Source organism: Miniopterus schreibersii (assembly GCF_964146895.1).
Source record: "Miniopterus schreibersii genome assembly, chromosome: 14".
In the NCBI taxonomy this organism is placed as follows: Eukaryota; Metazoa; Chordata; class Mammalia; order Chiroptera; family Miniopteridae; genus Miniopterus; species Miniopterus schreibersii.
Genome location: NC_138114.1, coordinates 29190464 through 29206537, shown reverse-complemented (window position 1 = coordinate 29206537; position 16074 = coordinate 29190464). Strand labels below are relative to the sequence as shown.

The 16074-nt window shown below is 33.7% G+C and overlaps 1 protein-coding gene across 1 annotated transcript in view; it reads right to left on the bottom strand.

The window, feature by feature from the left end:
- PCDH15 (protocadherin related 15) overlaps positions 1-16074 on the bottom strand; it is a 904849-nt gene that overhangs the window by 221881 nt on the left and 666894 nt on the right. The window contains exons 12-13 of the mRNA XM_081159054.1: positions 9250-9358; positions 4632-4744 (exon numbers count right to left, since the gene is read on the bottom strand). Coding sequence (XP_081015180.1) covers positions 4632-4744; positions 9250-9358 — 222 coding nt within the window. The remainder of the gene's footprint in view (positions 1-4631; positions 4745-9249; positions 9359-16074) is intronic.

Below are 16074 nucleotides of genomic sequence, written 5' to 3'. Positions count from 1 at the left end.
GGGGAAGCAAAAGGCTAGTTTTGTGTTCAAGGCCACACCACATGTAAGTGAAAGGGAGATGAGGGCCCAGACACAAGTCTCCTGATTCATGAGAGGCTGCACAGGGAAATTCACCACAGGATTCTGTAATTTAGAGAATACAAATTAATATCCAAATGTAGGCTGATGGGAGAGATTAGTGGCAGGAAAAAATATTAATAACATAGATACTCCAGATTGAATTAGAGTTAAAATATGGCACTTAAGACAAATTAATGCTATTATACTTTGTCCTTTAATGGGTCCATGCATCAAGTCTTTCATCCAATACTCTTCTTAGGTGTAATATAAATGGGAATTCATAAAAATCTAACTTAATTTGTCCTACTATAATCACTAGTGTATGAGATAAGTATAAAAGAGCAGGCTGAGTAAAACAAGGTAGTATTTTAAAAAATAATTTTATTCTATAACATTATTTATATCTATACAGTCTGCAGTTACAGGTTAAACATTATATTTAAAAGCCAACTTTTGTTTGGAGAATTTCTGGGCATGAGTCCCATTTTCGGTAATGAGACCAAAGTGAAACTAAAGCCAAACAAGCAGAAGTATAAAAAATATACTATTTAGTTACTTTGGAGGGCAAAACATTGAAAGAGACAAATCACTCCATTTTCAATATTAAACAAGCAAGTGTGGATAATCTCTTAGCTCCTCGCACTAGAGGACTGAGGATACAGAATAACTTTCTTCCTCCTGGCTGGTGGCAAGCAATTTAACAAATCCCCCAATCTCTAATATGAAGTCTGTCAAGTAGATAAAATAATTTAGGGGGAAACGAGGAAATGGGGCAGAGCAAGTCATTTAAGTAAATTCTAGGAAAAAAATAAAGAAATTACTTTTCCTCTGAATGTCAGGAACTATCTGTTGTGCATCTTAGTGCCCACTTCTTTCATCTTACTCTGTCTATTCTCACCCTTCACAATTTTTCCTAAGTCAAACTTCCATCAGGCTTTGACCCCACTGCTCGAATACTGCCGTTCTTGTCAAAATCACAAGTGATAACTACATTGCTGAAGCAACAGTTATTTTCAATTCTCATCTTACCTGGCCTGTCTCCGGCATGTAAAACGTGATCCACTAGCCTTCCATGACAACAGTTTCTCTCCATTTTCTTCCAGCGTTATTATGCATTTCTTCTCATTCTCATGTGGTCATTTCTACCATTTTCCCCAAATTCTTAAAACTGGAGTGGCCTGGGAGTCAGGTTTCAGTTGTCTTCTCTTCTCAAGGCTTAAAAATGTTAATACTACAACTCCCAATTTATGTCTCCAGCCTGAACCTCTCCTCTGAACTCCAGAATCTATACCCCACAGAGTACATAGCAGCACTGCCTGGGCATCTAATAAACACTTCAGATGTAACCTCTCCGAAAACGGAATTCTCACCTTCCCCATCACAAACCTGTTCCACAGTCTTCTCCACTTTATAGCAGCTCTGTTCTTTCAGTTGTTCAAGCCAAGAACCTGGGGGTCACCTGTACTCCTGGCTTCCTTTCATACTGCACAGCTAATCAATAAGGACGTTTTACTGACTGTAACTTTGAAAAATATGCAGGATCTAACTACTCACCTCTTCTGCCCTTACCACCTTAATCCTACCTATTATCATTTTCACTTGGATCATTTTAATTTATGCATCTGCTTCTACCCTTGCCAGTAGCCTGTTCCCTAATTGCAAATTAGTGTTTTTGTTACGCAAGAGCCACATCACTTCACTTCTTTCATTAAAACCCTTCAATAATTTCCAATTTGTCTCAGGCCCTAGGGCTCTGATCTATTACTTATTTTATCTTATTACTATTCTCACTCAATGTGCTGCTCTGTCCTAGTCTTGGACACCGCATCCCTTGCTATCAGTAATAACATATTTTAGAAACGGCGCACTTCCAATAATGAACGTGATTTTTTCCGGGCTTGGTTATCAACACTCCATGCATGAACTAATTCGTTATCACCTAGAATCTAAAATGCGATTTCATATTTCTGTATCATAGGTGTTTCATGCTTATAACTATGGTGATCACGTAACATTTCATCCAAACTGGGGCATTTTGGGGAGTGAAAGAGGTACTATGAATAATTATACAAGGGCAAAAGGCAGACATATGAACTCTAAGGGGCACACCAGATGTCAAATTCTTATTTAAAATATGTATTTCATTGTAAAGTATGATTAAACAATTATTACTTAAAATTTGTAATAGATTTGATCTGGAACATTTTTGCCTCTTTTAACTGACATATTTTACTCCTTTAATATTCTAAAGTCGGAGAACTACTCGTTTTGTCCTTTCAGCTTCACCTTTATACTTTATTTGTCAGAATACTGCATAAATCACTGGAAGAAAGAGATAACGTGAAGATGATAAATCTCTAATTCATGACACTCGCCAGTGGTTAGATGAACATGCAGCTCTTTAAAGAAGAATTCTTCAAAGTCTAGGAGAAGATACTTTATTTTATTTTATTTTAGCTTCCAATACAGAAATTGGGATCAAATCCAATAAGAACTTTTATGGCCAATGAAAAACGCAGCATTATTAAAACCAGGACAAGGGACGAAGGTGAAAGCTTCACTTCAGAAGAGGACTCCCAGGCTGAAGCCTTCCGATGGACCCCCCCACAAGCCACAATATTCCGCTATTATTCAAACAGGTGGCCCACTATGATTCTTACAGATTGATACTTTTGCTTACTATCCTCTTGATTGCACACAAAATGTGGTAATTTTGATCTAATAATATTTGCAAAAACTTCCATTAAAATATAAAGCATTATTTTTTTAAAAATACTTGCATTTTATTCTAAATGATTTGTATTTCTACAATGCATGGACCGAGTTTTACTGTAACCGGGTACACTAGGACAACTGACTTTGACAGTGAAGAAAGGGAATTGATTTCAGGTTTCAAATGAGGGTGTTTGGAAACAGTGCTTTTTCAAGTTTCTCAATCCCCACAGAGAGCAGCACCACAGAACGCCAGGTAGATAGATGGTAGACAGCAGACACACATTTTTGAGTTTTATACAGTCCCATAATAAATAAATGTAGTCAGTGCAAGAAGATGAATGTATCTCATGCATGACCATTATGTACAAGTGATAAAAGGAGTCTTTCTTTGTTAAATGACTCCTAAACCCCCACTGAATGAAATCCAAGGAAACTGCAATGGCACAGAAGGCTCTCCCGTTGGTCTGGTTTATAGCTCATTTCCCTGTTAACTGCTCGGAGCCTGCTACAGCATGCCTCCAAGCTGTACTTCTGCTCTTCCTTATGTTCAAACATATTTCCCACCTTTTATTCATTGGCCAAACACTTCCCATACAGCAAAATATGGCTTGCGGCAATCTCCAAAAATCTTCCCTGTGTCCTCAGATTCATTTAAATGCACCTATTCTATTCTTTATCAGCACCTACGTGTCTTTCTGTTAGCAGCGGATGTGTTTGTTATATTTGATTTATTGGGTTATATGACTATTTCCCTTCTAGGCTATACATTTTTTAAGGACAAATAACCACTAAATAAACACAAGATCTGGAACTTATAATATAAGGAGGTTCTAAAAGTATGTCCTAATTAGATGCAACTTTAAATGCTTGTCTATGTATTATTGTTTGTAGTTTCACTGACAGAGAGTTAAACCAGACAACCATTTCTAAGCAACTATATATTTGGGTGAAGTAAAATAAGTATGGCTTTAGCTTGGATAGACCTAAATTTGAATCTCAGTTTTGCTGCTTATTAGTGATGTAACTCTGAGCCAACCACTACCCTCTCTAAGCTTTAGTTTCCACTTTTATACTAATTATCTTACTACTAAGGTTATGGCTATAATTCAATAAAAATGTACATAAAACACCATGTACAGTGCACCTGCTCAGTAAGCTTCCTTACCTTATTTCTTTTTTCTTTACTAATATTAAATTTTAAAAATTCCATAAGGCTGCATTTCTATAGCCTTTTTGGTATATGTAGATATGAAGAAGCTATAAAACACACAGTAGACTTACTTTATTTCATTTTTTTTAAGAAATATTATTATACCAAAATTATAATGGCAAATGGATTCCCCTACCTTTGAAAATTTTTCTAGTCTAGGATCATCTATCAAAATTTTAAAAAGTGAGACATATACTAAAAAATTTTTCTAGACAAGTGAGATCTTTTCTTTTTATGTTAGAGGCACATATAAAAATAATATTGTATAAAAATAAAAATATAAATCAATGCACATTTTAAATATATTCATGGTTAAGTTTTCATGAATGAAAATTAATTCCTTTTAGTAAAAAGAATAAGTATTAGAAGATGTAATAAAGTGTAGAATGTAGAATTATATTCGTTTGACCAGAGCATTTATTACATACAAAAATATTCAGTATTCGAATCACATTGTAATATAAAAAGTTATTTTAAAGAAAAGCAACAATGAATTAAAACTGCCACACTTTACTTTTCAAATAAAAAAATGGCTCATTGCTGTCCAAATTAATTTTAATTTTTATAACATCAAAGTGCTTAAGTCACCTCTACAGGTTTGCTGATTAGCAATTTATAAACACAAGGAAATAAGAAATTAATTTACCTTAATAACCAAATCAAATTTCTGGTGAAAGTCTCTATTTACTGGCTCCAGGAGACTAAGTTCTGCAGTCCTAGGATGCATATGGAAAAACCGTGGGTAATCCTCAGGAGTCCCTGAAAGACAGTGAGAGTTCAGCACATAATTGAGAACAATAAGCAATATGTGTATCTGTTATATCTATTTCCCTTCATTAACTGAGGAACAAAATTACAATTTCATTAGTAAATTAAGTTTCAAAATTATGCAGTCTAGGGAAAGCAGATGTGAAAGTGGTATATAATTAATTAGTTTATGAGTAAGAGATGAAAAATATGTTATGTTTGGATGATTTTCCAAATATCTTTTATTAAGAGAACTCTTTAATTATTTGAAACTTCATCACATAAAAAGAGATATTAAGTGTATAGAGAGCAAATTTTGAATTCTAAAACTGTATTTTAATGGTGCATAAATCTTAATTATTGCCTGCATGGTCTTTCAACATATCTTGTAATAAACAATGACTGGTAATTTGTACCAAATATCAAGATGCTTGGAAATTAAAATCAGCATATTCTGTTCCAGCTGGGCAAATATTTTTCTTAAGATGAGTATCAAACTCTTTACATCAGTTATATCAAATTAAAAAAAAATTTAAATACTACATAAAATATTTTCATGATACTCTTAATGTCTAGAAGTGATATTTCTTCAATGTAGATATTTTAGTGAGTTGAAATACATTTCTTCCTATAGAAAGTCCTTCAATTGTATCATTTACCTTTGTATACTGAAACATTATTACAGCATTTTTACTGTAATAAAAATAAGAAGAAAAAGTAAACATCAAATCATGTAACTGTAGAGTATAAGCATTTGGCCAAACAATAACCACAAGAATAAAATAACATGGCTTCAATTATTGAAGCCTACTCTGTGCTATATGCTTTATATAAATAATCACCAATAACTATAAATCATTTCCATTTACAGTGGAGGACTTGGGAGCTTTGAGATATTACATAACTTGTCCAAGGTCAAAGAGACTATATAACATAGAACCTGCATTCAATCCAGTTTGCCAGAATCCAAATATCAAAAAATGAATTAATTGCTACTACTCCTTTGCTTCAATGCTGAGAAAGGAAATTAATTCTCCTGGGTATTATGTAAGAGAAAAACAAACAAAAACAAAATACTTATACCAATAAAATAGACTTGAAAATTTAGAATTAGTCAAAATTGTGCATAAAAATTTAGCATCTGATAATAGTGATTTCAAAATAGAAAAAATGATTTTTTAATAAGTTTTACCTAATAAAAGAACCATACAGAAACTGATCAAATTGCATCCACTCTTCATACACTATACTAGAGTAAACTCCAAAAGGAGAAGATATTAATGTACAATAAACAGGAAAACAACACAAGTGCTAGTAATAGATAAAAACATGGATGAATTCTACTCTCATATAAGAGCAGACATATTTTTTCTAACTCTGGTTCAAAATCAAAAGGCAATAAGTGAAAAGAGAGATAATTTTGATGACATTACACAATTACATGGTAAGATACAATAAACAAAGTAAAACCACAAGCAACAAAATAGGGGAAATAGTTGTAATTTACGTCAGAGACAAAAGATTCATTTCCCTGACATATGAAGATTTACAGATTAGAAAAGAAACAAAAATGATCCACAATACATATAAAACAGATTTGGACTAGAGAATGAACAGAAAGTTCACAGAAAGAGAAAGACAAATGACTCTTGACCATAAACCAAGATGTTCACATTTATGCATAAGAATAAAAAATTCAAATTAAAACCACACTGAAATTCCAATTCTTACTGTTAGATTAGCAATGTTCCATGCTGGACACCACAATCTGTTGGTGAGTCTTTGAGAAAACACGCACTTTCAGGCATTTCTGATGTTGGTAAAAGAGTGTGACAAAACTTCCAATAGAGAATTTGGCATAATCTATCCAAATTACATTAGTATTGAAGGATTCTGGGGAGATGGCAGTATAGGAAGGACCAGGAATCCATGTTTTCACTTAGATAACAATTATATTGGTAGTATCTGTCTGATGTAACTATTTTGGAACTCTGAAGTCTATTAAAGCCTTGAAACTTCCTGGGGAGGGGTTGGACAGGAAATTGTGATAAATTACTGTCAATTAAAGCTCTGAGCACAGTAGCATTTACCCAATCCCGAACCTGTATACATGTTCCTGGAGCAACTTGCACCCTCCTTGTGGGAGCCAGGACCTGGCAAAAAGGACCCTGATTTCCACATTGCAGAGAACTATACTGGTAAGTGTTTGCTGTTTCTGCTTACAGAAGTGCAGGCAGTCATTGTTGCATCTCTCGCTGCAAATCCCTCCTTCTAAGCTAAAATACATCCCAAGGGATTGAAATGACCAGCAGTCTTTTCCTCCCTTTATTTTTATCATTTTTTTCACTTCTGAAAACCAGACATTAAAGACCAGAACATTCAAAAGCAAGCATATATTGGGGAGGGGTAGATAAAAAAGTCACTGCTCATGCCTAGAAAGGTACGGCCTCAAAATATTTGAAAAGACCTTAAGTTTACAGCTATAAACTTTAAGTTTATAATAAAAAATAAATAACCAAAAATTAAACAGCAAAACCTGGGGAAATAGGAGAACCTGATTTTTAGACTTACCACATTATTAGGTTCAAATGTGCAGTTTTCAACAACAATAACAAAAACACAAGATGTACAAAGAAACAGGAAAACATGGCACATTCAAGAAACAAATCAATTAATCAACAGAAACTGCTCCTGAAAAACACCTGATAAATGACATACTAGACAAAGGCTTTAAAACAACTGTCTTCAAGATGCTCAAAGAACTAAAGGAAATGTAGAGAAAGTGATGAAAATGACGTATGAACAAAATGGAAATGTCAATAGACAGAAAACCTAAAAAGAAATTCTGTAGCTGAAAAGTATAATTGAAATAAAAAATTCACCAGAAGGTTCAAAGATAGATTTGAGCAGGTAAGAATAAATGACCTTAGAGATAGGACAATGGCATTTATTGAGTCTGAGCAAGGAAATAACTAACTAACTAACTAACTAACTAACTAAATAAATAAATAAATAAATAAATAGAAAGAAAAAGAGATTGAACAAAAGTGAACAGTGCCCAAAAGACCTGAGAACATTATCAAGCAAACCAACATATACCTTGTTAGAGATCCAGGGGGAGAAGAAAGAAAAGGGCAGAGAGAATATCTGAAGAAATTTTAGCCAAAATTTCCCAAGTTTGATGAAAGACATAAATATAAACATCCAAGAAGCTGAATGAAATCCATATAAGATGACATCAAAGACTCAAACCAAAACACGTTATAATCAAACTCAAAAGAGAGACAAAAAAGATAATCATAAAAGCAACTAGAGCCCAGCCGGCGTAGCTCAGCAGTTGCGCATCGACCTAGGATCCAGGAGATCGCAGTTTGATTCCCAGTCAGGGCACGTGCCCGGGTTGCGGGCTCCATTTCAGCAGGGGGCGTGCAGGAGGCAGCCGATCAATGACTCTCTCATCATTGATGTTTCTCTCTCTCTGTCTCCCTTCCTCTCTCTGAAATCAATAAAGATATATATATATATTTTAAAAGAGGCTTATGCTTATGTTCATAAGGACGTTTTAAAAATTTAATAGTCTAATTTCAGCAAAGGTTGTGTGACATGCGCGTAGTTCTGGAGACCAAAGGCTTGGGAGAGAATTACTTGAATTTTCATTTCAGACAGCGTTTGTAAGTAGGCTACAGCGTCATATTTTTAAATCTGTCTACTGTCTGCAGGATGTTGTGTTCTTGTGTATGTGTACACACACATAGCCCAAGGCATGGGGATAGGAAGAGGCTGAGGGTAATGCTGAATTCCTCTGAATAGTTATTTTCAAGCATACTTAAAAAGCAACTCTTTCTTCATCAAGAGATGTGTTGTCTGTCTCAGATGCATCTGTCTACCTAGAGACTAAAAACCTTGCAAAGCAGCAGCATCCATATTTTAGCAAAAGCAATTTGAGTAGCATAATCAAGTTCTCATCATTTTTGCTTTTGGTACAATTAGCGGTATATGCACAGGAATGGATTAAGACTGCGTCTGTGAAATTTTTCAAGGGAAAATTAGCCAGGGGTATAATGTATTATGTGCCCTTGGGCTAATTATGATATTTCTCTTTCTCCCATATGGCTCACAATGCCCTTATTTAATTCAGTCATATATTTTCAGAATTATGTAATTGTATCCACCCATGATAAAATACTGGTAGAGCAAACAGTGTAAGTTTTTCAGTTTTTTAGAGAATTCTGTATGAGGTGATACTGAGAAAAATACCAATATGTAGATTAATCTCTTATTTTTTTAAAGTTGTTTTGCTTTTTCAATAAAAGTTCTTCTCTTTGTTCTTTTACACATTTCACTGAAACTGATTCTGAGAAAGCAAAATTATTTTTAAATTTATACTTTAAAAAAACAAGAATTTCCATAAAGAAAAAACACTTGTTATTAAAAGTGTTTACTTTGATTTGAGACCTTTTTTTTTGTGCATGATTCCAGAGTGATAGCCGAGAGTTTAAAAGGTTGCAGATACACACCAACAAGGATGGAATAGAGGATGCCTGGCCTGTCTGACGGCGGCTGGATGTCCCGGTCCTGGTCAATGGCCTGGATTGGTGGGGTAACAATGATGGGGTTCAGTTCTTCCTGAAAAAAAATTTAGAGAGTTTAACTCAGCTGCATTCCTAATACCTCATGTAAAACTGACATTCAGATATTTTAGTTTGGACAGCTAGGTGTCAACTGAGCCTGTAGTTAAGCTCAGGTTTTAATATTTGTAATATAACGCCATAGGCTAGTTAGTTTTGGATCTGAAGAGGGAGCATGGTGTCCTCCAAGTCAACATAAAAAGACACAGTAATCACATACATAGAACTTTAGACTAGGAATCTGTCCTAAAAGGAAAGCAAAGAGGAGAGGTATCAATAAATTTTGAATTTTCTGTAGATAATTTTATCCAAAGAAATATAAAACTATCAAGTATTGCTTTTGTGCATAATTCATGTGGTACTCAAATTTGTTTTATGCATGGATAGACTGTATATTAAAAAAATAGCCAAGTCTTATATTTTAAAATGTTTTCCTTTCACCAATGTGAACTATTATCTATCATTTATCATAGGAATCAATGGGGCAGTATTCGAATGATGTCTTCATATGAGTAACGTATATATAACATTACACTGAACCTGCTGAAATGTTTTAAATTAAATGAACACATTATAGCAACTTCCAAGAGTGGTCTATAGAAAGCCTTCCCCTGTTACAGTGGAAAACCCAAGAAATAATAATTTCAGAGAGAATCCTGGAAAGGTAAACTGAGCTCATAGAACCTTATGTGTTCTGGCATAGAAGCCAAACTTGGATATTACCTCAATTACTATAATTCTAAATTCTGACTGTTTCAAATGTCCACGGTTCTATTTATATAATAATAGACTAATCATTGCTTCGATTTGTGGTCTATACTTTAATCAAATAATAATTGTATAGTATTTAGAAAGTGGATAGTAATGTTAAAATAGTAAAAACTTCACTATCGACTATAAATACATTTCAGCACTGATAATGGATTTAAAATTTTAGAAAACTGTATAATTTAATATCTAAATTATTAAATTTATTATTTATTCATTCAATTACTTTCTTTAATTTTATATTCTTTACACTTAGACAATTCTCTTTTTCAATAATCTTTTTAAAAACATAGTATCCAGTTTGTATTTTAAACTGTCATATACTTTCTTTACCAAAATAATAAGATTTAGACTACATGAAAGACAATTTAATAGACATTGTTATTCTCATTTCATAATATGCTGAATATGTACTTCTTTCCAATAAGCTTGTGAAAATATTTAGCCAGATGCCTTTTAGTTTCTATATGTTAACTGACACAGAAAGGACCAATCAAGCATGTTAACACATGCTCTCATAGAGACACAGGCATATATTTACACATTCCCTTAAGCAGCTAAAACACTGTTTCTGTTTCTTTTTTGATTAGTTTTGCTTTTTTCAAGTGGCAGAAATATTGAGATTGTTTGAAAAAATTTTAGATGTTTTGAAATGTTCTTTCTTGTGAATATTGTGTATACAGAGAATATTGTGCTCATCCATATCAAAATTTATCAAACACTTTTATTAACTGTGTGTCTGAGTGTCCTTGCCTATAACTTTGTTGAGAGCAGGAATGAGGTCTATTTTCTCTTGGATCTGTAGCACCAGAAACAAGTGTGACACACAGGCACTCAAGAACTGTTGGAAAAAAGCATCTCTTTTTAATTATTTAAAGTATTCTTGACCCCCTTAGACCACAGCCTTGTTCTTGGGTTTCTGGAGGCCATTCAAATACACATACTGATATTTTGGTGAATATTTTTTTATAACTCAAAGTTACTACATACAACTAGAGGGAAAAATAATGTGGTCAGGAGATTGTATCAAAATACACAGATATGGGCTCAAAAGTGCCATGAATTTTAAAGGTTTTATGTAAAATTGCATAATTGATCAAATATTTGAGAGCATGAAGGGGGACTCTCTATCATTACTATTTAATTGTAAACCAAGATTTTGAATTATTTAATGATTACACTTAAATATAACTTAAGATAGTACATCAGGGAGTTGAATATTCACTTAAAATGAACATTTCATTTTACTTTATTAAAGAAAGCTTCAGTGAAATTATTTTCTGTAGAATCCCACACATTACAGTTTATGTCCAATTTATAAACTCATTTCTTACTCTTTGATTATAGAAATTCTGTTATAACTCCTTACTTTATTAGTACTTAGATGAGATATATAAATTATTAAACACTTGTGTGCAAAAACCTAATTTTGTGAGCAGCATACAATAAATTGGGTAAGAGTTCTGGAACTCTGAAGATCTCAGTCATGCTGTTGGGAATTCAAAGCACATGTAACAAATTAATTTAGAAAAGTGTTTATAAAATATGTATCAATAAATATGGAGAGAGCCCTGAGAGAAAACTCACATCTTCAAGTATTATTCAAAATACCAAGAATCAGAGATATTCAAGCTTGTGCAATTTGAATAAAGCAACTTTTGATCCATGAATCCAAGGTGAGATTGGTAAAGATAAAGGATATATTTGCACCTGATACAGGCTGGATAACAGTGCTAAAAAATCGCTGATAAAAAAATAAATTTCTAAATATAATTTAGGGAAATTTTGAGGAGAATCATAAAAGTGCTTTAAAAACAGTGCAGTTTAATATTCATATAGCTGGCAATGGAAAACTCTATAAGGAAATAACATAAATATTATTCTTTGTCTTTCTGATAAAAAAAATCCTAGAATATCTTGCAAGTACAGAGACATGCAAAGTAAAAATATTTAAAATTCTACAACCCAGTGGTAACCATTATTAATATTTTGAGGTATTTTCCATCAATATTTATCATTTACCTATCATACTGTCTATTTACACATGTGATATTTCACCATTTTGCATATATAAATGTTGTTGATTATATCATAATCACTGTTGTAAAACAATAAATATGCTTTAAAGGCACAATTTGCAATAATGTTCACCTTCCACTAATGTTATGTTAGGCTCTATACTTGTACATTTAAGTTGCTTATATTGTTTCGGTAACATAAGTAACATTTGGTAACGTATTGCTTTCGTAACATAATGTATTCATTATTCTGTTGTGTCTTTAACTATATTCATAAGTTAAATGCCAGAAGGTGGAATTTTTGGATCAAGGAATGAGGACACGTTGAACTCCTTTATACAAATTGCCAGATGGCTTTTCACAAAGATTGTAATGATGTATTTCCTCTTCAGTGGTGTGCGAGTGCTTATAACCACACCCACTTGTCAATATTGAGGGTGATATATGTCTAGAGTACTGCTAAGTATAAGGTTTAATTTTGTATTTCTTTGGTTGCTAGCATAGTTTATTTGATATATTTATCTGTGTCTCTTCTGTTTATTTACTTAGTCTATTTTCTTTTTTAATTTTTGAGTTTTAAAATTCTATTTCCATGACATATGTGCATAGCACAAAAATCAACACTTTGTCATCAGTCTTACAAATATTTTCAGTTTGTTGATTCCCTTTAACTGTTATTTGTGTTTGACAGCTAGAAACTTGGCATTTTTATATGCTCAAATAGATCCTTTTTTCCCCGTTTCATATCTGCCTAAAGAGTCTCTCACCATCTAAAAGTTACATAAATACCGAATTATATTTACTTTCAAGTGTTATGGTTTCAATGTTTAAACTTCAATGCTTTACAGCCTATCAAGAAAGTTGAAGAGTAAAGACAATATTCTCTAACTGTGATGGAAACTTTAACCTGCTTTTTTTTTAACTGAAGTAAAATTAGTTTTAAAAACTTTCTTTGTTGTCCCTCTTCTTTCTTGAATGTACATCTGCATAAAATTTGATTTCCTTTGAAAACCTGATGAGCCTATATTTCTCTTACAATATATACTGTTTTTAAAATTTTTCATGTCTACAATGATTTAAAAAAAATTTTATTGAACTTATTGGGATGACATTGGTTAATAAAATTATATAGGTTTCAGGTGTACAATTCTATAATACATCATCTTTATATTGCATTGTGTTCACCATCCAAAGTCAAGGCTCCTTCCATCACCATTTAACCCCCCTATACATTCTTATACCTCCCCCAGTTCCCCATTCCCTCTGGTAATCACCATACTGTTGCTGTGTCAATTTTTTTCTTTGCTTATCCCCTCCACCTTTTTCACCCAGCACCCCAATATCACTCTTTTCTAAAAGCTGTCAGTATATTTTCTCTATGAGTCTGTTTCTATTTTGTTTGTTTGTTTTGTTCATTAGGTTCCACATATAAGTGAAATCACATGGTGCTTGTCTTTCTCTGACTGGCTTATTTCACTTAGGTTAATACTCTCCAGGTTCATCCATGCTGTTGCGAAAGATAAAATTTCCTTCTTTTTCAAGGCCAAGCAGTATTCCATGGTGTAAATGTACCACAGCTTTTTTATCCACTCACCTACTAGTAGACACTTCAGCTGCTTCCAAATCTTGGCTATTGTAAAAAAAAACACTGCAATGAACATAGGGGTGCATATATTCTTTTGAATTTGTGTATCGGGTTTCTTTGGCTATATCCCAAAATGTGGAACCACTGGGTCATAAGAAAGATCTATCTTTAACTTTTTGAGGCATTTTCCAGTTATATTTAACCTGATATATTGAAATTCTTAAACACAGAATCTACTTGTGCATCAGTTTTAAGAAAAGTAGACTTGCCCTGCCAGTGTGTTCTGGTGCACTTCAACCTAGGAACCAAGAGGTTTGATTCCCAATCAGGGCACATGCCTGGGTTGCAGGGTCAGTCCCCAGGAGGGGCTGTGCAGGAGGCAGCTGATTGATGATGTTTTTCCCCTCATTGATGTTTCTATCTATCACTCTCCCTTCCTCTATCTCTAAAAAAATCAATTAAAAAAAGTAAAAGGAAAAGTACAGTAGCAGTAATTACACCCATACTCCCACTATTTTTTTGTACAAATATTCCTGAAATTAATAAAGTGGGGAACATGTACAAGTAATTTTGGATGGAAAGTATCATCATATATATTATATAGCAAGCATTGAAAAGACAACTTATTCTACTGGATGTTGACTTGGAACATAAAATACCTTAAACTTTTGATTCCTTTCATGTTATTGGAAGTTGGGTGAACAAAAAGCATCCTTTTGTTACCAACAGGACCTATGCCTCACCCCAGAGTTATTCCACACGACCTAAACAGCTAGGAGAAGAATTGTAAAGATTACGCAGGCCTTTCCTTAAGAAATGTAAATTTTACAAAACAACACTAAAATGGAAATTCACAGCAGGATGCACCAGTACAATCAGGTCTAATGCTTTATAGAGCTCTTATCACCTGAATTTCTTAAAAATATAAAGTGAGCAAAAATAAAGGTTCAGTTTTTGATAGATAGGCTTGATGGGATTGTATCTGCCTCGCTGAGCAGTAAAAACACTTGGCAGAGCACGTATAATAACAGCCTATAACATGATTTCCCATGCACACTTACTTAACTCCCACAGCTAGCTTCTGAATCACAAACAGAATACAAGTTTCCCAAAACTAAACCATTAGCAGCATTTCAATCCTCCAGCACCCTGAAAGACACTGCAAGACTTGGATTATTTTGTGGAACCACCAACTGAAACACTTGTTTTTAATGTTTGAAAGGAGTATGACCCGGGCTTGTTTTCAGACTTCTATTTTGTACTTGCAACAGGACTACTACCTTAAACCACTACAGGGGAGCTGCTGGTAACTCTGGATGCTGATGCCCGCAGGGCACTGATAGATGCTTCACAAATCTCTTTCAAATGGCATTCTTGATATGTGCCCACAGAGTCTCTCGGAAGCATCTGCTAAATTTTTCAATTTTTCTCCAGAAGTTCTATGTAATAGCTTTTCCTTCTGTTCCTGGTGGTAAGTTTGCCTTTCACATAGGATGCATTTATTTCCCACTGTATTGACTGTTTCAAAGTAGAGATACCATTATACTTGCATCAGAAGCATTTGTTTAAAATTTAAAAAAACACACAGTTGTTGGGCCTGATCTCAGAAAGCAAATATAATCATAGCACATGTGAATAGTTCTAAATAATCTGCATTTTGGAAAAACGCCTCAGGAAAGTTTTACATACAATAACAATTTATGCAAATCACATACCCTTCTAACCTTTTCTTGTCCATCTTTCTTACTTCTGGACCTTTCTTTCTTTCTCCACATTCTTAAAAAAGACAGGGATGATGGGTAATGTCTCATAGGGAGAACACTTCAGGAAGTGCTCAGTTGTGAGAGTGGGCCAGCACAGTATAAGCTTACATGTAACATAAAGAGTTGTTCAGTAAGGTTATAAAATAAGTAATATGCACCTACTACTTCCTGTGAGACATTGCCCACCATCTGTTTATCGATCTTCTGCTTGTGCCTGGCTCTATATATTTCATTTTCACAAACCCATTGTTATAAAAACTGTGAAAAACCCTGAGAGTGGCATAGTTTAAGTCAGTACCTGACCTTAAAGACTATGGTTTTTGAAACCCTCTGACTTTCCACCACTGTGTGGGTAAGGCCACTGTTCCTGGTCTTTGCTTACCTGCCTGAATGTACCTCCCCCTACTGTGTCGCTCATTCACTCACCTCTAGCATCTCTGGCTTTCTTTTTCTATGTGTTTCAAATTTTTTATTGGCAAACTTCAAAAAATATAATAAGAGAACCTTTTTTTTTGTAATATAGGTCTACTAATTAGGTAGGTGAATGGAATTATTTTTGTGAGGAAGGTAAGATTTCATT